This window comes from Gymnoscopelus braueri (assembly GCF_963280865.1).
Source record: "Gymnoscopelus braueri genome assembly, chromosome: 8".
Classification (NCBI taxonomy): domain Eukaryota; kingdom Metazoa; phylum Chordata; class Actinopteri; order Myctophiformes; family Myctophidae; genus Gymnoscopelus; species Gymnoscopelus braueri.
Window position 1 is genome coordinate 37,593,577 of NC_137609.1, and position 23,653 is coordinate 37,617,229.

The window sequence follows — 23,653 nt, forward strand, 5'->3', positions numbered from 1 at the left end:
TTCATTGGCAAATGGATATTCTGAGGTTTCAGGTTAAAAGACCATACTGGTGGTCTGGCATGTTTATACCGTTGACCACGGTTCACAGTATACATGACATTACAGTGACCACTTTGATTATCAAATGTCTATGACTTCTTAACTTTAATGTTTAACCGACATTGACTCAATTATTCAGGTAAGGTCGGTAACATTTGAATGGCTACTGGAAATGGTAAACAAACACTATAAATGAAGCCATTAATAAAAACAAAATGTCTATATGGCCGAAGCTGTTGAGGTGATTCTGAGATACCATATTCACAAGTTTGGGAGGAATGGATGGGCGTACATGTGGACGGCCAGAAGGCTGGCCAGATGGACAGACAACCTGGAAACATAATGCCTCCGACCATAGAATGACCAAAGCATAACATTCCACTAGCATGGTTCCCGGGGCAGAAGAGGCTGCCCTGCGGGACGCCAGCTTATAATGACGAGCTGGATGTCAGAGTGTTCTCTCTTGGAGAGATCACAAGACATCAAGGTAACAAGGATCACCTTGCCCTTGACAATGTTGTTATTCCCTGTGAAGTGCCAAGCGAACAGCCAACTCTGATCATGACATGAATATCCACTAACATCCACAGGTGCTGGTATAGGACCTACGTGGACCTGCACCTAACACATCAATAACACTGGGATGATGTCTCTCTCCTCTGTCGATCACTTTGTTTTCTCCAAAACTCTGTCCTTGTGGAAAAAGTTCTCCCTGTCAGGCTCAACCTTTATGTGGTCCCCAAGCACTCCTCCAATCCTCACTGTCTGCACCACCACACAACACACCCAACAGCTCATTGAATTTGAAGGCCATATCAAGTCATCTTTTCTCTATGTATACATAAAAATGTTAACATTTGACAGTCAAATGTACATTTGACAAGCTTAACATGTTCAGACAGTGCAATTATAACCTGTGCAACCTACACACGTTCCGTGCACCACAGGGCCATGCCCATACGTTGTTCCAGCAGTACATCCATCCGTTCCAACCGATATATCCAGTGGGAACCCCCTCAGAAACAGGGTAGGCTCTCCCTGCCGCTCTTCCAAGTCTAAATCCACGGACCCCCACACACTGCTCCATGCTGATCCATTGCCGAATCCCCATTCTGCATCTTGATTACAAACATTTCCATTGTTCACAACGCAGCCAGCCAGATCGGAGGAAAACACGTTCCAAAAACATATATCCAAAAACTACTATGCATGCAAACCGTCTGCCACGCATGGCCAGGCAGTTAGGAGCCGTGTAGGGAAAAAAGAAAATAAATTAAAAAGAGTACCAATCAGTCATGATTTCTTTGGCAGCACAGGCTGGCAGTATTTCCTTATTAAGTAAACACAGATTACATTATTAAGTAAGCACAGATTTCATTATAAAGTAAACACAGATTTCTTCATTTAGTAAGTAAACACTGCCATGCTTTGGTTGCCACCTGGAAGGCTGTTAGCTGGATTAGTTATGAGCAGAAATTAACGTACTGTAAAATTTAAATCCTAACTGATTTAACTACGGTTATCTTCCCTGAATTATAAGTGGGATGGGTGGAACAATAACTGGCCCACACGCAGTCCTGATATCATGAATACTTTGTACTGCATGTGATTAGTCCTGACATTTTACATACTTTGTATAATAGTCCTGACATGAATACCTTGCATGTGATTAGTCTTGGCATCATGAACCTTGTGATTAGCTATGAGTTACAACGCAATTAGGTGTCAGTATCTTCAGTAAAGTAGATCCGAAGAAAACCGGAGGTTAAATGAGTATCAAACATGCTGGATCTATCCACCACAAACTGCTGGTGAAAACAAGGAGATCAGTAATGCATAGAAATGTATACCACACCGGCCATGCATTAAACTTCAGAGGGTTAATAATAGGACAATTCACTTCCTTTTCAAGATAGATCTCTAAAAATGATTCTAAACTTGACATAGTGATACATTGCTATAGGCAACGACAAACACAAAGCTGCTTGTGTGTATTGTTAGTGTAAGATGTCATGTACTTACAATATGTTGGTGCGTGGTATGTTGTACCACCAGCATTTATATACAGTGTGTGTGTGTGCATGCGTGCGTGCGTGCATGCGCACAGTCTACTAGTCTACTATGCATTAGAAATTATGCAGTAGTTTGAATTTGGTGATGCTTGTAATCAAGCACTTTTCAACCACTCTTTCTACCATTAGTCTTGTGAACCATTTTGTAATGCATTTGCATCCATGTTATATATTTATTATCATCTTTGCCATCATATTTTATGTATTAATGTCAGCCTTTTCCGCATTCAAGTGAGTCACTCACGTGTGAGAGTGTTATCCATGCAGTACATCTTAAGGGTCTGACCTAAGTATCTTGCTAATGTGTTTTCCACATCTTGTGGATTTGCGTAGGGTCATTGTTTGACGCAAATCGTGTACAAAGACAATAATGCATATTGGATGGTAATCTAGGACACTGCAGATGAGTCTCACCATGACAACCTCATGCAACTGTTCTGAGGACAGATGTAAGCGCTTCAATCACACTCACACGTTCATCAAACAAATCCTGAAGGTGTGGCAATTGTCTATTACAGTCTGAAAATCACTGTCATGTAATATAACGGCAGTACTCTTTTCTAAGCTGGCATTTCATTTTAAACCAAATTACATTTTGAGATTGACTATAAATACTGGAGGCAAATGTAGGGCAACTAAAATGATAGTTATATAATCTGAGCTCTGGTTTAAAATATAGTACATGCACTAGTTCTAAATGAGAATGAACATGAAGGTTTTCTGAGGGTGAGAATACACAGAGTAAACTAGATATTAAATGAAATGATAGAAATGAGATTGTTTGAAAAATAGCTTCATAAAATAATATACCTTTTGGGGAAAACAGTCTGCTAGAAAAGCATTAAATACCCCAGGGCTACTTATATTACTGGGTCTTATCAAGTTCATAACAAAGCATATCGTTGCTGTCAGGCAGAAACCTTGTATATATACAAATATATACAAAAAATCTACTTCTTATGTTTTTTTTTCGAGTGCCACACAAGTAGTGAAAATAGCAGATAGGCTATTTTCACCATTTAAATTAGAATAATAATACGAATAAAAAAGGAACGGTTTTGGACATACAAGGTTTCCACCCGACAGCGACGAAATTTAACTATGATTTATATGATCAAGTGGGAGGACATAGATGGATAATGTTAATTTGCTAATTTGTAGATTCCGCACAAAACTATAGTTAATCATATTTAATGGTTTGTGTCACAGCTGAGTGTTAGATTCCATTTGTCATTTCAAAAGCAGATTGGGTGAGCTATCTGAGTGATGTCATGAAATTGGCTGGTCTGACCAGGTTCAGGTGGGAGGGATTCATTAGTGACACACAGATGCTGAGTCGCGCTGCTGAGTCACAGGAATTTAGCAAGGCACTACACTACAGAAGAGTTGCATGTTAGCGAGTGGATACTTTCTGGGCATACTCGCTGTGCACACAGACACTGTTAGGATCCCTTTCCTCCCCATAATAGTTTAGTCTAGTTGAAAAATATGCTGTTATATTCATCGTATGTACGTACTTCCCCCGGAAACAATCTTTATCGACCAATCACAACACTTGTTTCATTCACAGAGAATGTAAACAGATTTGTAATGCCACGTCATTTCCTTAGCCGCCAAATTCCGGTACCATTTAGGCATTTAGCAGACGCTCTTAATCCAGAGCGATTTACAGTAAACAAGGACAACACAAGGTAATACATCAAATGCAAAGAAATAATAATCTAGGATCAAAGGTAAACCATGAGCCAGCCTAACAGTAGAATATAAAAAATATATATATAATAATCTGTACATTGAAACTATACACACTATACGATGCCAGGTCAACAATGACCTGGCATCTGTCTACATAACATGCTATCTAAATTACATTTTAGCATTTGCATAAGCCTGCAAGGTCGTTGAGGATAAGGCAAGTGCTACGCCAAGTGCTACGGGCTAAGGTGGAGTCTGAAGAGGTGAGTCTTCAGAGTACTTCCGTTTAGACACACAACCGGCTAGGTCTCGCCCAGCATGCTTAAACACTTTATACTTAGATGACCGGAGTCCCCCAGGGCTCTACTAAGTCCACTCCTTTTCTCCCTCCACACCGAACATCTTCGACGATAAGCTCACAAAGATCAGCTATTTTAGCCAAATGTTCGCCCCAGAACAGAGACACTAGGGTTCATGATAACAAATTATTTCAGAATGTGATTATCATTGAAAATGGAAGGGTTGGAATGTGTTTTGCTCACTTTAATTTTGATGCTAATGTCAAGTGGGTTCTTGATGATCTAATAAATGGCTAAAAGTGTCCATAAACTCATACAGTATGGGATACTACAGTACTATTTATGATGAAAACTTAGCAGAACTAGATAAAAAAACTAATCAAATGTGGTGTAATCATAATTTTCATTCTCAAATTTGTTTTCTTGGACTTGGTAAAGAAAATGTAATACCTCTCGGCATCTTGAAGAGTGTGTTCAAATAGCATGAAACCTCAGAACTTTTAACAACAAAACAACTGGTACTCAACTGCAATCATCGGCTATGAAAGCTCTCAGTAATGAGGATTGGAAAAATTGTGAATTCTATCATTAAAAAAATAATTAAAACAACTAAGGTACACTACTCTCGCCATATTGCACAGCTTTCCCTCTTTTAATATCACATGTCTATTCAACCACACAAAAAAAAATTCACAAACAATGAGAATGGAGAACAAATAATAATGGAATTTCTTAGTGGGCGGTCGGAAAACAGTATAGATCTAAAAATGTCTCCTCTCAGAGAGGCATGTAGGTATCTTCTTGCCAAAAGAATAACAATGAGTTAACTCATTCAGTGCCTGACTTATTTCTGGCAGTTTGGCTCTGAGTGCCAGAGCCAAAATTCATTGTAAAAAAAGTGTTTTGGAGCCGAGATACAGCCTTTTTCAGTAAGAAGTTAAACAAGAAGTGAATGGAGCAGAACATTTTCAAATCATCATATCTTGAGTTCTGAACATTTTATTTTTAATTTTTTTTGGACGTCTTAGACGTCCAGTGGCACAGGGCTTATGATACAACGGACGTCTTAGACGTCGAGTGGCACTGAATATTAAGTTAATAAATAAAGTTTAGCTTAAATACAAGTGCATCGTTAACCCATTAAAACCGGGAAAGCATCTGTGTCATTTTAGATTTTAGCTAAAAAGCATTATTTTATACTTTGGCCATTCAAAAATAGCAGATATACAATCTTGTAGATCTGCTATTTTTTACATGTCTTAAAAATTGGTGCAAGTGTTTGAATATATATTTTTTTTAAACGAACATTTTTAACTCAAATCTTTGCTTCTGGAGTCCCTGGAACAAAAATATTTTGAGATGGGGGTCCGCAGCCAAATATATATAATTGTGGGGGTCCTTGACAAGAAAACGTTTGACCACCACTGATATACTGTAGCAACATTATGTTTTTCAGAAAACATTCTTTAGAACTGGCCTCAGGTCTTAATGAGTTAATTAGAACATTTGAAACTTGTTTGTATCAATGTTTCTCCTGACTGAACTCTCCCACCCCCCAGTCACGAAGAGTCAGTACTGAAGGACGAGTCACCTCACAGGATATTGAAGAATGTTCCTTTCTCATCAGATAAGACCAGCTTCACGTCCCAGGTGTTTTACATCAATATGAATACATTAGTTTCACCTCCCAGGTGTTCTACATCAATATGAATACATCAGAAAATCAACACCATGTGGGTGGGGGGTGGTTTGTGAGTGTTCAGTTGTGACCTTGGCGTTTTGGTTCCGTCTGCATTTAAAGTGACTTTGGGAAAAATTTAGCTTCTAAGTTGTCATATTCCATAGGGTCTAACACCCCCCCCCCCCCCCCCCCACACACACACACACACACACACACACACACACACACACACACACACACACACACACACACACACACACACACACACACACACACACACACACACACACACACACACACACACACACATCCATTTGTAAGCTCTCAGAGTTACCAATAATTTAGCCGGGGACCCCCTGGGACACCCTCAAATACCTCTGGGGTCCCCAGACCACACTTTGAGTCTGGGGACTCAAAGTATTCAGTGACAATATCACCTGGATGTTTCATGTGTCTTCACTACTGAACCCACTACAGTACATTGTTACATTGTTGGTAAAGATCACACCTTACCATTCTGCTAATCTCTCAGCACCTCTGCCATTACTAGTGTATCTACAGTACGTCTAGTCCATTTTGATAACAGTGTATATATACATATACATATATATATATATATAGGTAGGTATCCGAAATCCGTTACAAACCCGCAAAAAAAGAGTCAAAAACCGGGAAAAAAACTAAATAATGCATGCGTGCCCACCCGCTCCTGTCTAGGCCCAGCCTATGCTAGCGTTCTGGCTACGCCACTGGTGCGTACCCGTGAGAGTGTGTCTACCTCGCGTTCACACCTCTTACCAAAGCTTACAAAAGCTGCAGAGTGTCAACAGCGTGAATTAGCATGATAGAATAACGGCCATTGTGTGACCTGTCAAGTACTGTAGGTGTAGGCATACTGTCAGATGTTCTGAAGAAGTCCAAAGAGAACGTTTGGATAACAGTGGCTGATGGATTCATGAACTAAATTACAGAGGTGACGTCTGCAAAGTAAATGCATAAGACAACATTAAAGTATCCCCATTATGCATGTAAATAGAATAAAATGTGATACATATATTGGGGGTTAATAAATAGGCCTACATTTTAAAGAGGTTATTTCAATCAGCGATCACTCGTGACGTAGTGCTCCACTAGTTAAAACATCCACAGTACACCCCTGTTCTAGTCCACCTGCTTGACCCAGCAAGATGACATGTCTAAATTCTAACAGAGTAATATGGCCATGTGAACAATTACTGCACTGAGAAGCAGCAGTAAGTCAGTGGTTAGTGTGTCGCCCACACACAACGTGTCCATCTGGATTGGATAACTATTTTCCTTCATTCACCCTTCCTTTCATCATCCACTCATCCTTCATCTGCCCTTGGTTCCCCGTCTTTCTGCACTGTCCTGTCTAATGAAACGAAATGATCCACTTTGGGAAGATTGACCACTTTTTTTCAGCCCAAGGGCCCCTTAGCTGACAGAGAGATGAAGCAGGGCCCCTGACTACATATTGTGTAAAATTGTGTTTCATATAAAACTTTTTCACAGATTTCATAGATAGTTTTTGACAGCACTGTCATCAGTGTACGTTGGATTCATGTTAATGTGTATTATTTGAAATGTAACCACTTAAACTGTCAATAATTAATAAACTTGACATTTCACTCTGTACTTGGTCTGCTCTTTATTTCCCGAAAATAGCCGATCTACAAGCTTGTAGATCCGCTATTTTTGGCTAAAGTTCTTCTCAGAATAGGGATGCTCGTTCAAGTGGTCGATGTAAAAAAATATATACTATCACACAAAGATTTGGCAGCTCCCCGGTAGTAACTCTGGGGACCCCTAGGGGTCCCGGACCCCCTGTAGTTACAACTGTACTTGGTGTACTCTTTTTGTTCCCTCTCTACACCAAATCTCTTTGCGACGCGTTGTGAACTTGTAGATCTGCAATTTTCGACAATTTTCCCCCCAGAATAGGACTGCATGGGGCTCAAAACGGTTAATAGTGCATGAAAGTAGTTCCCTTCTCCAGAAGGTGGCATTCCTGTTTCCTGTTCAGGGTCAGTTTGTCATAGCTTCGTCTGATTGGCTCGGCAGCAGATTTGAACTGGAAACACACAACATCTTCAAATGTGTTTCCATTTCAAATCGCTCTTCCCGTTCAAATTTGTCTTTCCATGGCTTCAGATCAGCATGGTTCACCATTACTCACGTCTCATGTCTCTGAAGTAGATGGTTTGTCTGTTGGGGTTGAGGAGCTGGATGACAGAGTCGTCATTGTTCTTGACCCGGCAGCTGATGGTGGCCATCTCACCCTCCACCACTGAGACGTTGTCTGTCACCAGGTTCTGACTCACAACTGGCAGGGGGAAAAAAAGAGACAGAAGAGAGAAAGATGGGCCGACAGTATAGCTTAATCAGTGACTGGAGTGACGTATATGTGATGAAGTTAATATCACGAGAACACAACGCAGCGGGGCTTGACAATGTCAGCTAGTCGCAGGTGTTCCTAAATCACAGCTCACCTGTGAAGCCATGAAACAAAACCACCTCTGGCCATGAAAGCATGCAACACATTTACACAACTGTCAGCATAACAAGGAAATGTCTGGTGAAGTGAAAGTGAAACTCATGAAGTGTTAAGAGCTTTCTTTTCCTTTTCTTTTTTTTTTCTTCAGTGAATATCTTAGTTACACCAACAATGTTCTTGTGAAGCACTGTTATATTGCTTAGTCAAGTATTGATTAAGATTGCCATTTCCATTTGGCCAAAGGAGGCATGGTAGCCCTACCAAAGGTAGGCATGGTAATAAAAAACAGCTAGTGGTAGTCCCACTAACACACCCTAATCACCACACTAGTCGACATACCCAAAAGCAACCAGTTTGTCAATGTGTACAGCAGTGATTCTCAAACTTTTTCATTTCAAGGACTCACAGTTTATAATGCATTAGGCCAAGGGGTCCCAAACTTTTCAGGCCACGACCCCGCCAAAATAATCATATTTGAACTGGGGACCCCCCCACCCTAATCTGTGTATGCAGCGTTCAGTTGATATCCACCCTGACAAGCACTTGGAATTGTAGGAGTTGACATTACATTTAGTTTGACTCGGTTCCACAGATATTGTGAAAATAGAAAAAACTACAAGCTTGTAGATCGGCTATTTTCACAATGGTTGCCTTTCTTACGTAATATTTGTCAATTTGGCATTGAAAAGTCCTCAAATTGTCACTTTAGAAATGTGCAGATACCCTGTATACACTTATACTGTACGTTGGTTTGTTTACTGTTAAGTTAGAAAACATCTGGGGACCCCCCTGGGGATCCCGACCCCCAGTTTTGGAACCACTGCATTAGGCCACAGACCTCCATAACCGAGAGTGCATTCCATGCATCTACTCCTGCATGGAAGTGTGTACAGTAAGTGTGTACGTGTGTAAATGTAATTGAGAATACTTTTGAGAACATGCGTTTCAGACTACTCACTATACATAATCTGTCCTGTATCTAATACATATTTTGTCCCTTTTCTTGTTTCTTTTAGTTTTCTTCTTTTCACCTTGAAACAAAAATATATTTCCTTTCTGTATCGGTGAGCAAGGCAGAGGTGGAGAGGATAGAGGATGTTTAAATTGTGAGCGTCTTGGAAACTGCTTGATTGTTCTTGCGATGGTAAATAAACAACTCTGACAAGTGCTGTGGAGTGGTAGGATTGTGGGGTTGGGCTCTAGTCTAGACTACACTGCAAATGCATGCCGATGTCACAAAAACAACAATTTTCAAAGGGATGCATTTATGTCTACAAGGGATCTTCATAAACAGAAATTAACATTATGATGCTGTGAAAATAGAGCCTTCTGCTTCTGTGATAGCAGAAGCACTGTTAGCACTGTTGCAGAAGCACAATTAGTCTTGCATACAGCCAAACGGACAGAGATCTCCATCTACTGATACTTGTGGGGAAATCTAAATTCAATGTAGGGCTTGAACGGCAGAGAAAACCAGCGCTAACAAACCTACGCCAACTGCTTTGAAAATAAATAAACAAACAAACAAACTCACTCACTATTAGTTTCCATCAATTGTGAGATAATTCACTACAAAGCATTAAAAAGGCAGGCTAAACTAGGCCATATTGACATACTGATATCTACATTCTCTGGAAACAGGGAATAATGCCTACACAAGGCTAAACTAGGCCAGGAATAATCACAATATTGACACACTGATATTTGCATTCTCTGAAAACAGGGAATAATGTTTCCTACACAAGGCTAAACTAGGCCAGGAATAAACATAATATTGACATACTGATATTTATATTCCTGGGATTGAGAAGGGAAAAACTAAACAAGCTACTCATTTTGTTATCAGCGTTTGAATGGCTTCATAAAACAGCTACTAAGAAATTGTTTAGCAGTCGGATTGTTTTCTATACAATTGATTGCAATGCAAGTGTCACCTGTCAACACTCCTCTTGTCAACACTCCCTCTATCGTTTTCTTTTGCATGTAATAATAATAATAATAATAATAATAATGGATTTTATTTATAATGCACTTCACATTTGTGTAAATCTTAACACATTCCCTGCCAAAAACGTAGATCTAAGTTTTTACAATTCAACAGTTCACTCCCAATGACGTAAATCCAATTGTTCGAAGATCTTTAGACTCCTATCCACTTCCTGGTTAACTTATTACTTTAAAATGCTGTATCTCGGCTCCTGTGTACTTTTTTTTTTTACTATGTATTTTTGGCGAAACATGCTATTTTCAACTGGCTGCAATTATGGAACGGATTACCGCAATCGAATTTTTTTTCCCCACGATTCCTACGAGACTCCTGTGTGTGTAATGAGGGGATCACCATGAGGCCGGGGATTACGGAAAATATGTTGTGACTACTTAAAAAGGTTAGAAAAATCGAAATAACCCTGGCAGCTTCTAAAAAAAACAGGTACATAGTACCTGGCAGTGAATGTGTTAATCACACCACTATAAAAGTGAAAAAAACATGAGGGCATAAAGCCTAGAGGTAAAACCAGTGTAGCTAAAAAAATGCTTTGTTAAAAACGTAGGTCTTTAGTCCTCTCTTAAAAGAATCAACCGACTGTGGTGCTCTCAGGTGGGCAAGGCATTCCACAGTTTGGGGGCGGCTGAGCAGAAGGCCCGTTCACCCATATGTACGCAGGTTGGTCTTGGGGGTATTGAGGAGGTTAGTGTTTGAAGAGCGGAGGTTGCGAGCCGAGGGTTATGGGGAAACTAATTGCTTGAGGTAGGAAGGAGAGTTGCTGTGGATGCACTGATGAGTTAGCAGGGATATCTTGTATTCGGTCCGGGAAGTACTGTACTGTACTGTACTGTAAACACGCATGTACACACTCGAAAGCACTGACAAAGCAGAGACAATGACTGCCCAGTATGGGACACCATGGACAGATTTGACAATCTGGGGGGGGAAAAGTATTTGTCCCTCTGAAGGGTTTGATTTTGATATTTTGAATTTGAGATGTTTGAGATACCTGGCTTCACATGATAATCACAGTCATTGTCATGATGTAAAACATAACAAGCCATTTAATGTCTGCATTTAAATGCCATTATTGATGTCACCATGTCTAAGCCTGTGGAAGGAATAAGTACATTTCTACCTTTGTCTACCTATGTAAAAAAAAAAAGAAAAGAAAGAAAAAAGATGACAACATTCCAAAGAGCTACCCTGAGGTCCTGTTCAACTGCCAGAGCTAAAAGTGCCAAGATAGCATTTATTTCACAAGGAAAGGTGTGCATATTAGACTATGTCACAAAGGCAAATAATTCAAGCTTTGCATTAGACAATACAGACATTGCAACATCTGTTTTTACTGTAGATATTTTGCTTACTCGTTCAAAATGGCTAAATATTTTATATACAGTAGATAGGTTTGATTTATAGTTGCAGTACTTTGTACCACATAGTTGTTTTCTTAGCACTCCAATTCCTCAAACACTTCCTACAGTAGGTTCATATTGCTTACTCTGACCTTGCATTTCTTTAAGTCATCTGGATAAGAGTGTCTGCATTCTAGACCTGAATTCTAATACTTGTGAAAAGGTAACACAAGATACAGTACATTCTACAGAACAATTGTCACCAAGCAAATCACATTATTATTCAGCTCTCTAGATGAGGCTTTGTCAGATTGTGTTTTGTGCATAACTAATATCTTGTACTTGAGATTGAAAGCAAAAGAGACAAAGGGAAATACGAATTCAAATGTGCTGCTTGTACAATGGTCTTTTCATGTGCCCCTCTTTATTTCTCACCATCTGACACTCGGTAGAATTCATTTCTGAACATTACAATTATTCCATTTTACAAACACAGTGGCTGACGGCCTAATTTATTAAAACCATTACTCTACCATTGTGCTAGCAGCCTATCTTATATTGAATAAAGGCTTTGTGTAACTTGTAAAAACAAAGTAACATATAATAATGGATAACTGTGTTTTCCCTGAAATGATTTCCCTCTGGTGTTCTGTGGGTCCATGTAATGCATGTGGCTTGTGAACGGCATACACTCATTTACTTCTTAATGTGTTGTTGCAGTGCCTGCTGATTAACATAACACATAGTGAATTTGGTCAGAGCAAGTGCACGTGTATGTGTGCATGTTTGTGGGTGAAACAGAAACAGAAAAATCACAGGAGAGAGGAGGGGGAGAAAGTTGTTGTTTCCCTGAGTGTCTGATTGCACTTCATCCTGTCTGATTGTGTTGGATGTCTGAGAGTTTGATTGCAGACCTGTGTATGTGCGTTTGTGTCACCGACTGCAAAGGCTTGATTTCTGAATAATGAAATTGAATGTGGTGTGGTGGGTGCACTGTATGAATTTTGCATAGCCTAGCTGCCGCCAGCCCACACTGATGCTGTAGCAGAAGTTCAGCCACCCGTGGAGCATGAAGGGACAGCCAGATGACAGCCTAGAAAAAGGTCATGCTCACTTCCATGATCTGTCCACTCCATGCTGTGGGATCCCGCTTGGAACGGGTTTTATAAGTCAGGTTTAAGTGCCAAACCACAGGAAACAATGGCACCCTTGTTATTAATATTCATCATGGGCGATTGGATTATAATCCATACATCCATACGCCTGCTACAACGAGCATCCATTAGTCAACCAACAACAACATGAAATCACAATCCGGCCATGGATAGGTCCACTCCATGTTGAATGATTAGCTTCATTATTAGTGTTCCCATTTGAGCAAGCCATTACTGAATGGACTTTTGAGCATGGTAATGATGCCAACCCTGATGCCAGAAATGTGTCTGATTCTAGAGTGTGCCCTACTTTGGCGAGACCAGACTTTTGACTGACTCAAACATGGGTGCCACAAATTACGAGTATGCCCGCACGCACGCACGCACGCACGCACACACGCACACATATATAATGTGTTATTTCTGTAATTTAATGTGCACGTTCCAACGCTACTCCAAGGAGTCTACCATTAATCTGATCTTATTTGATCTTATCTTATCTTATGCAGAGTTGAACCGCCCCCTAACAGACCACATACACAGCCTGGGACAACAGAGAAAGCCCCAATGCTTCTTCCAGTTAAGGTGCTATTTCTACCTTTAGGTCTCAATCAGACACTTGTCAAATCCATCTCCTGCTCTCCTGCGGCGTGCTGATATGGAGCAGGGTTTACAATCCACAACCTGTTTCAGTGTCAGCCTATCCTGGTCTTGGTAAACACAAAGTGTGCGCACACGCACACACACACACACACACACACGTACACGCGCGCGCGTGCGTGCACACCACTGATAGCTCCATTTGTACCGCTCCAAACCGAATGCTGCAGGGTGCTAGCACCAAGGATATTTTGGAACACAACAACAACGTTGTAAGAAACTGAATGCATTACATTTCTGGTGCATTTCCTGTCACTGTGTCATTTTGCGGTGAGTGTTGGGGGCAAAGACATGTGAAAATTGTGTTTTGTCAAAACCACTTTATGTGTAAAGGTTGTTGTGAAAAATATACCAGTGAAGGTCAAAAATATAGTAATATAAGTAATACTTGTATTACTTTAAAGGTAGGGTAAGTGATTTGCGTTGGTTAAAATAATTGTTAAATAGCTCTATATTCTGATAGTACCCATTGCTATAGAGTTTTGTTCAGTATAGGGAGTCTCCTTGTCTCTCCACCTCTTTATTAAACAGAAAATGCATTTTCGTTTCAGTTTCAGTTTCATTTCCAATTTTATCCAATCAGGACAGAGAACTCAATCAGGATACAGATTAAACAAGTGAAATTGGAAGTGATGACACTAAGAAATGAGCAGGCAAAATTGGAACTGGAACACTATACAAATTAAGCTTAAAAATGGGTACTTTCTCCTGATTGGCTGAGATTTTGACACCTACCGAAAAATGTATTTTCTGTTTATTAAACAGCTGGAGAGACAGGGAGACATCTGTTACTGAAAAAACACTCTATAGCAATGATTACTATCAGAATATAGTATTTTAACCTTTTAACAAAATACTTTTTGTTTTAACCAAAAAATATCACTTACCCTACCTTTAATGAAATTGTACCATCAAAAGTACCATCATCAATAGTAATTACTTACATCTACAGTTTTTGGTGAAAGTTCAGCGAACATGAAGAAATTTCACATGAGCAGATTTTTTTTTAATAGTCCCCATTTTCACACAGCTTTACTGAGAGTTGCAAATCGTTTTCTTTAGTGACAGATGGCAGCCTATATTATATTGCACCTTAGTGACAGTTTTAGTGCTGCTGATCAAAACATGTTAGTTTATTTATTGCTTTGTATTATCTGTCATAAAATACTGCATACAGTATGTCACTATATGGAAAATTATGGGGACTATTTCTAATGCTACTGAAATAATGGAAGCCATTGGCCACATTTACATAATTGTTAATTTGCTCTCTCACTACAGGCCAGCATTCATTACACTGATAAGCCACATAAAAGACTTCAAAATGGTTATGGATATCTACCCAAAGGGAAAGTTTTGTAAAAGTCTCCAATATGTCCTAATGTTCTATAGACCAATTATTTGTTTACTAACATTGAGACTGGACGCACAGGTGATTGTTTCACGCAATCAATTCCCAACCTGTTGTTTCGGGGTACGCTGGTTTCAGCACACCCCAACCCCCTCTTGTGTGTTGGCTAGTGAGGCACGTCCTAGCGAGACCTGACATAATGGGTTTCATTGCGCGCATACTGGTTGCGCGCATACTGGTTGCGCGCATACTGGTTCTTATCAGTGTGACATCGTCTGTTAAGGGGTCTATTCAACCATAAACATCCAGGGGTTTACTCTGCTTGCCTGTCACTTGCTTCTCACAAACCAGCTGCTGTATGTTGGCCTGCCCATGCATTCCAATTGGCTGGTAGTTGGTAGTCGGTTGTTTTCTTTTTTTCATCCCATGATTTTTTAACCCTATTTTTTTCTAAGCTTGTAATCCTGGGTGCTACTCTCCCTCTGCCAGCCTGGGGAAAGCCCCAAACTGAGCTCATGCTTCCTTCAACGCATGAGGAGTTAGCAGGCTGCTTCTTATCACCTGACAGGGGGGAGTTTCCCCGGGAGGACGTAGCGCGTGGAAGGAACACGTTATTCCAACCAGTTCCTTTCCCCTCCATCAGGCACCCCGGCTGACCAGGGGGAGGCAGTATAGAGACCAGGATTACTGCATGTTTTTTGTGAGGGTACACGGGGAGAACATGCAAACTCCACACAGAAAGGCCCTTTTGCCTACCCCAGTGGGTAGGGCACTGATGACGTGGAGGAGAGAACGCGCCCCCAGCCCCCACAGCGTCCCCGGCGGGAATCGAACCCAGGACCTTCTAGTTGTGAGGCGACAGCGCTACCGACTGCGCCACCGTGCCCCCTAGCCAATTGTTTTCGACCCAGAATGTCTTCCTATAGGGCACAGCAGTGGCGGCCATTTTGTGGTGCCACAGATAGAAACCCCATTAATTTCCCCAACATTATTTATATAAATTATTGTAAGCCTGGAACCAAGCCACCCAGGCTCCTGATGAATCATGACCATAAAACATTTGATTATGTGTCCAAACATATTTGAATATTTAATTATTTGATATGCTATATTTAATAAATACACTTTTATTTGTGGTTTTCAAATATTGTATGACACAAGAGAGGCAGTCCACTCAGTGAGTGGGTGGGGTCTATGGTCTGGAGCCAGGCTAGGGCTAACCATAAGCTGTGTGTCCGTGCGTGCGTGCGTGCATGTGTGACAGAATCAGATAGAATGTGTCGCTAAGTTTGACACATTATGAAAATGTAGATTGTAAAGATTTCAAATGATGTGTCATACATTAATTAATACGTAAATGACAATTACGTTTTTTGTGATCCTAAAACTGCTATTTGAGTAGATTATTCAATATTTAAACTTGTGTAATATGCAAAAGTGTTATTTCCACAGATCCAACAATATGGACATTAAATAAAATACCTCAGATTAAACCATCTCAATATAACCAATGCTGTCGGATCAATTGAAATCCTCTCATGAGACTTTTGACAGAAGTATTGTAGCATATTAAAATACATTTGTAATTAATGTACACTGCTCACATCACTAATGCACATGAAGGCTGTTTTAATCAACACAGAGAAGCTTGTTATATAAGAAGACTCATGTCCACCAGAAAACGAAGAAGAATACAAATCATGCAGTATGTTCTTATGCGAGAACAAGCCACGATCAATAAACTGCGATTTATTTTATCAAAATTAAACATGGAAGTGATGGCTTCTTAAATGTACTCTACTTAGCACATCAGAAGCTTTGATAGAGCCACGTAGTGTAGCTTTATCAACCAGATAGACTCCTGATGGAGTCATACAGAGTAGCCCTATCAACCAGACTAACGCTAGATAGAACCTAGTAGACCTCATAGAGCTACATGGTGCAGCTCCATCAGCCAGACTTATACTAGACTCCTGCAGTAACACGCTCCACTGTCATTCAAGTTCAGAACATAATTGTGAGCTAGGTCTATAATTTTCTGAACACAGCACAGTTGCGCGCGCGCGCGCGCGCGCGCACGCACGCACGCACGCACGCACGCACGCACGCACACACACACACACACACACACACACACACACACACACACACACACACACACACACACACACACACACACACACACACACACACACACACACACACACACACACACACACACACACACACACACAATGTATGAGTCATCATCGCAGTGTCCAGAATAAACTTAATGATAACTGCTTTCCTGTAATGAAATTGCACCTGTGTGTGTCTGGGTGTCTGGAGTGATCCACACAGCTCTCAAAATTGAAAGGTGATTTTCTTGTCACAACAGATAATTACATCCGCAAAATATTTATTTCCAAACCTAAATGTCTCAGCCCTCTCGTTTTCCCAGCCCTCTATTTCCCCCGTTGAGCCTCTGTATAAACTTGATTAACATTTATGAATCCTGTAGATAGTTGTTCAAACAATGTCTTCCCTCTGCAAACTGAAGCCTAATTCTAAGGCTTGCAGTTGTCACAGATTAGCTGCCCAGGAGCTTTCAAATCATGGAATATTGCTGTGTCTTGACTGTTAAGCGGTATTGCTGCAAAGGAGATTTGTGTTGCTGTCCCCATTTCATTTCAATGGTATTGCTGTAGATGTCACTACACCTCTGCATGTTCACAGATTGTCTCTCTTGCACGGGTCACATCAGAGGTTACTCAGAAGACATGGACAAGCGGTTCAAGTTTTATTTTATTCTATTGTGTACTTGCTAAGCTCTGATAAACCTTTTCCTTAAGAATTTCCTATTAATTAACTGTACTGTGGTGGTCCACCATAGTCTAATTTGTTTAATTAGGAAGTCACAGTCTCAGGGCTCGGGTGGCGCAGTGGTAAAGAACCTGCCCACCACCACTGAGGTTGTGGGTTCGAATCCACCGTGGTGCAACCAGCTTTGTCGGGCGTCTATGCGAACATTATTGGCCCGTGTTCTGGGGAGGGATGGCGCGGCACCTATCAGCAGGGAGTGTTTGGCGGGAGCAGTAGGACGGAGGTGAGTCAGTACGATATGACAGCAGTGATAACACAGAAATGTGTGTGTGGGGAGGAATTCATTGGCATGATGACCAAATTGAGGAGAAAAAAGGGGGTAAAAAATGATTGGCTACTCTAATTTTAAAAAGATAGTCAGTGTCTCATAATTTCTCACAATTTATTTAAAAAAGAAATTTGATGTATTAACACATTGACTGCCAAGATATTAAACATAGTTTTCTATCCCCGTGCCGGCGTATAATTACCTCAATCCGATGATATTTGAAACGCCGTGGAACCGACATTGTGTAAAAAAAACACACGGAAAAAGTTTCCTGTGAGTAGACGGAAGGATCTGTGTATCCATGGGAACAACAAGTTTCCAACCGCGATCCGCCATTTTGGAGCTTTGGTCCGCTGAAAACGGGTGGTTTTCAATGGAAAAAAAAGAAACTGAGTTACAGCCGTTTTTCTGAAAATCCCATCATTGGGGCGGATGGAAGTGACGTTTTTTGGAATGACGTCACATCCACATTGTTCTTCTCTGAGAGACGATCGATCATTCCAAAGCTGTGTTAGGTCGCCCCTTGTGGAATTTTCCCCCAAAAATGTAAAAACGAGTTAACTCGATCTAGGCAATCAAGCGATGGATTCTAAAAACGAGTTGACTCGATCTAGGCAATCAATGTGTTAACACATTGGGTGCCAGAGGTTTATTAAAATATTATACGTTGAGTGCCTGCATTTCTTCCATCCACTTACGTTATACGTTTCGTGCTGTAGAAGCCCCGACGCGGAAGTGCATGTAAACAAAGCGTGCGTGCGAGACGGCGGAGGGTCCCGACTAACGCCTGGAACAATAATATTTCCAACACGATCCTCCATTGCAGCGTGATCGCCGATCGAAAACGGCTCGTTTCCACCACGTTAAAAAGAAATGGAGATATTAAGCTTTTAGTCAAGGAGATAACATTGAAAACGCCGACCGGAAGGATTTTTGACATGGAGCCACATCCAGCCTCTTCTTCTCAGAAACTCCTTGGGTGATGTCAAAGTTTCGTTTTAGCGCCCCACGTGGGCCACTCGTATAAAAATAGAATTGGGTCAAAAACGGTCCGGACCGTTTTCGGCACTTCTCGTTTGGATCCTCAAAAACGGTCCGGACCGTTTATGGCACTCGATGTGTTAATAAAAAGAATGATGTCAATTTCCATAATTTGTCTGTACTGCACTGTTGTCATTTATTGTGCAATTTGGTCTCCTCTCCTCCTCTGCTGTTTCACAAAGGGCGGGGCTCAACCCAGATAAACACAGCAGAGAGTGCACGAGGGACAACTGACAATGTGCAATAAGAGTACAATAAAAGCTAACAAGTGAATTATTAATGGACAGACGTTGACACTAAACGTTAAAATCGGGTGAAAAATATCAGCATTTCTTAAACGCACCGGATATCAGTTGCATCGTGAGCACTTGACATCTATTATTCATTCACGTTCACCCTCGGTGCTCGCTGCTGGAGCGTGCAGCTATGTGAGAGGGGGAGATAATGCTTGCATCAAGCTACAAAATGCTGAAAAGCACCTCAAACCATTAAGTGTGTGACACACTTTGTCCTATTTTTCAACGCTTAAGTTAAAACGTACAAACATTTGGGATAAGAAGTAGGAAATAGTGTGTGTTACTCTTCTCTATTCAGGCAAAACTATTCTAAAGGATAAAGAACCAGTGTCCACATTATCCTGATTTCATCAGACTGCTAAATTATCAGCCAGTGTTTTTTTTTTCAACATGTCCAATTTCATGATATGATATGAAAAATTAGCAAGAGCCATAGATTTAAAAAAATTCTAATCCATTTCTTCCACAGCATTGTCTCAGCAGTACAATACAAAATACATTAAATGTAATGTTTGCAGTATGCTGTAAAAGTCAATTTGGGTAATAGAATGTGACTGAAAGCTATCTGGAAGGTACATCCCAGCTCGGATCCAAAATAGTTGACCTCAGGCCCTCAAAGTGCACCAGATTGATGCATTTAACTTGTGCAAACTGTTCCCCCAGGGGAAAGGTGAATGATATGGACAAGCATTTGAAGATTCTGAATCTGTGATTACGTCATTGTTGACCAAAAGTATTTCTGGGGAGTTCTTTTGGCATTTAGTTGATCCTGGTCACATTGGGTCATATTATTCAGCTGACATATGTTTTTTTGTTTTTTGTCATGAATAATTTACATTTTAATGCTGTCATCATATGTCAGCGTCTGCAAAAATATTGAAAAGAGCCGATCTACGGGGCGCTCGGGTGGCGCAGTGGTACAGTAGCTTCCCACCACCACGGAGGGCATGGGTTCAAATCCGCCGTGGTGCATCCGGCTTTGTCGACCGCCTACACACGGACACAATTGGCCCGTGTTCAGGGGAGGAAAGCCAGGCGGGGGGAGGGTGATAATTGGCACTGCACGTAATCCTACGGGCTGGGGCGGCACCTGTCAGCAGGGAGTGTTGGGTGGGAGAAGTAGGACGAAGGCTCTACGTCCTCCCGGTGGGGGCTCCTCACTGGTAGGTGGGTCAGTAGGATACAGCAGCCGTGACAAGACAGAATTGTGTGTGGGGAGGAATGAATTGTCATGATAACTAAATTGGGGAGAAAAATGTATTTTAAAAAATCGTTTAAAAAAAAGAAGAAAATAGCCAATGTACAAGCTCACTGGGTGTCACAATATGACACGTTGTGACCTTGTAGATCTGCTATTATGCCTATAATGACATGACCAAAGTCTCTCTTTTAAACATTTAAGAAATAAAACATTTAAGAAATGAAAAGTATTAACAAAGTGACTAAATCATAACTACAGTACATTGGATCCATTGGAACCTTTTGTTTTCCTGAAAAGTAACGGTTTTGGGTATACAAGATTTCCGCCCGACAGTGACAATATATAACAAAACATGAATCAACCTACAAGTGCAAGGACACTTTAGTAGAAGTCTGGGTTGTGTTCTTACAGTACCTTTTAATGCAACTAGTCCAGTTAGCGACATATCGCTCTGTTACGCAGTTGATTAGAAATTAATAATCCAAAGATTGCGTCTCATTGACTTCCATTGTATGATGAAACAGCTCTCAAAGTCACTCTTTTAGCACATAAACAAACACAAACAAAGCTTCTGACAATATACTGTATAACATCACAAAAACTCCCTAATTTCTAATCAACCCCATTATTGGAACTTTTGGACTAGTTACATAATGACAGGGTATGAACTTTTGGACTAGTTACATCATGACAGGGTATGAACTTTTGGACTAGTTACATCATGACAGGGTATGAACTTTTGGACTAGTTACATCATGACAGGGTATGAACTTTTGGACTAGTTACATCATGACAGGGTATGAATATAACCCAAACATTTACAAAAGTGTCCTTTGCACTTTCAAAATAAAAGGGCAATTCAAGGATTCATACACTTAAATCATTCTAAAAAGGGCAAACACCACTTTCTGTATATTGCAATAACTTCTCCGCAAAGACTACGACGTATTAATAATTGGGGACATAACAAATTGAACATTAAATGTCAAACTATTAGCTAGCTTCTGGAGCTACGGTATACAGTAGCTCTCATTCTGTGTAGCGTTCAATTACAGCCAAATAATGAACGGCTTCAGCTTCACACTTCAAACAACTTTGTTAATCCTCATTGGGGCAATTAGCTTTGTGGCCTCGTTGTTTAACCCATTAAAACCGGGAAAGCATATCTGTGTCATTTTAGATTTTAACCATTATTTTGTACTTTGGCAATTCAAAAATAGCAGATATAGAAGCTCATAGTGTGTCACTTCGTGCCACAGCTTGTAGATCTGCTATTTTTGAAAAATCGCGAACATTTTGTGCAAATCTTTGAATATATATGTTCTAATAGCGAACATTTTTGGGGGTCCCTGGAACTAAATATTTTGAGATGGGGGTCCGCGACCAAATACATATCATTTTGGGGGTTCTTGACATGAAAAATCTTGAGCACCATTGACATAAGCAACATACGTTTTTCCGAAAACCGTATGTTGTAGAATGGCATTTGTAGAATCGGCCTCAGGTCTTTACGGGTTAATTAAGCCATGTCTTATTTCTTACAGTCATAGTCAAAAACACAAAACTTGTTGGAAAAGTTCCCTGTGCAAATACTGGAAGATTTCAATCTAGGATATATATTTTTCTTTTCTTTTCTTTTCCCCTGCCAAGCATGTAACCTATTTCACAGAGTGACGACTTGTTCGCCACTGTAATCTTTAATGCTATGGTGGGAATTACATTAGGATTAAGCCAAGGAATACATATCAAAGTAGCCTATGCTGTTGCATATGTCTGTGTGGTTGATAGTATGCATAATATTAAATAATCTTTAAAGCTCTTGAGTAGGCAGATGTCAGCCACAGTCACATGGGATGGACAACTACGCCCGCAGCCAACCACGCTTAGCGCCGCCGGACTGGGTCATTAGCGACACACACACCAACATTTTTGCAGAGGGTCTCGCAAACCTCACCCCCTGTACTGACTATTCTGCTCAGAGGAGATTGAAAACAAACAAGTAGAGAGGTAAACAGAGCAGGAGGGAGACTGCTGCTAGCAGTGGCGCTAATGACGAGGAAAACGGGGGGTCATGAGGGAGCCGGGGCTGGATGGTGTTTGTGTGGAGTCAAGAGTCAAGATCACACAAGTGGTGGGGTTTTGCTGTTTTTGGTGTGTGTGTGTGTGTGTGTGTGTGTGTGTGTGTGTGTGTGTGTGTGTGTGTGTGTGTGTGTTTTTTTTTGTTCAATCTGATTGCGTGTGTGTGGGGAGGGGGGGGGTGTCAGTCAAGTGATGAATGTGTCAGCGAGGCAGCTGTGGTCTGAACTCACTCATCTGGAAAGCTCTCAGAATGAGCGGACGTATAGACCTTCTCAGTGGAATTGTGTTGCTATGGGAACAGCTTGGGTCCAAGTTTATTTCTTATCAGCTACTGATATTTACAGACATCCCACCCTGGGCAAATCCATTTCCAAGAGGTCCAGGGGGGAGGGGGGACTTGTATCTGTCGAGTGTGGGGGCAGCTACAACCATAATTAACAGGGGCTTAAGTAAGTGGTTAAGCTGAACGTCATAACTGTAATATTGTTAGGTAATGCTGCTAGCTTGAGATGGCTTGCATTTTACTCACCTAGAAGTCATTCACCACCTTGTTGGGCAATAGAAAACTCACTGGTGCACACTGTGCAACGCTGTGCAAGTACCATTATTTCTTTACCGGAATGAGACACGGGTAATGCTTCAAATAATCTGATCTAAAGTGGGTGTTATATTTATTTTATGTCTTCCTGTCTGTCATCTAAATTAAGAACATTAGACCGACGGTATCCCAGACTTTTTTTCTATTCTCGCAGTGGCGTAGCCAGAATGCTAGTATAGGCTGGCGGGAGATGCGTGCGCGTGCGTGCCTGCCTGCCTGCCTGCCTGCCTGCCTGCCTGCCTGCCTGCCTGCCTGCGTGCGTGCGTGCGTGCGCGCGCGTGCGTGCGTGCGTGCGTGCGTGTGTGTGTGTTTGTGTGTGTGCACACGCGCGCCTCTGTTTCAGTGTCGGATAAGTGATGAAGGGGGTAATTTTACATGCTGATTTGGTTAGCAGACAGTGTTTTGGTGGTTACAAATAGAGGCTCCCGCTAGAATAAAGGAAGCAATCTGTTGATGTGATGCTGTGGCGCCCAGCCATAAAGCTCAAGCCACACTAA

The 23,653-nt window shown here is 41.0% G+C and overlaps 1 protein-coding gene across 2 annotated transcripts in view; it reads right to left on the bottom strand.

Annotated features, from left to right (window-relative positions):
- The window catches only part of cadm1a (cell adhesion molecule 1a), a 348,623-nt gene that overhangs the window by 70,088 nt on the left and 254,882 nt on the right, over positions 1–23,653 (bottom strand). For both annotated transcript variants that reach the window (XM_080436284.1, XM_080436283.1), the window contains one exon: positions 7,984–8,130. In XM_080436284.1, the coding sequence (XP_080292410.1) occupies positions 7,984–8,130 (147 nt within the window). The remainder of the gene's footprint in view (positions 1–7,983; positions 8,131–23,653) is intronic.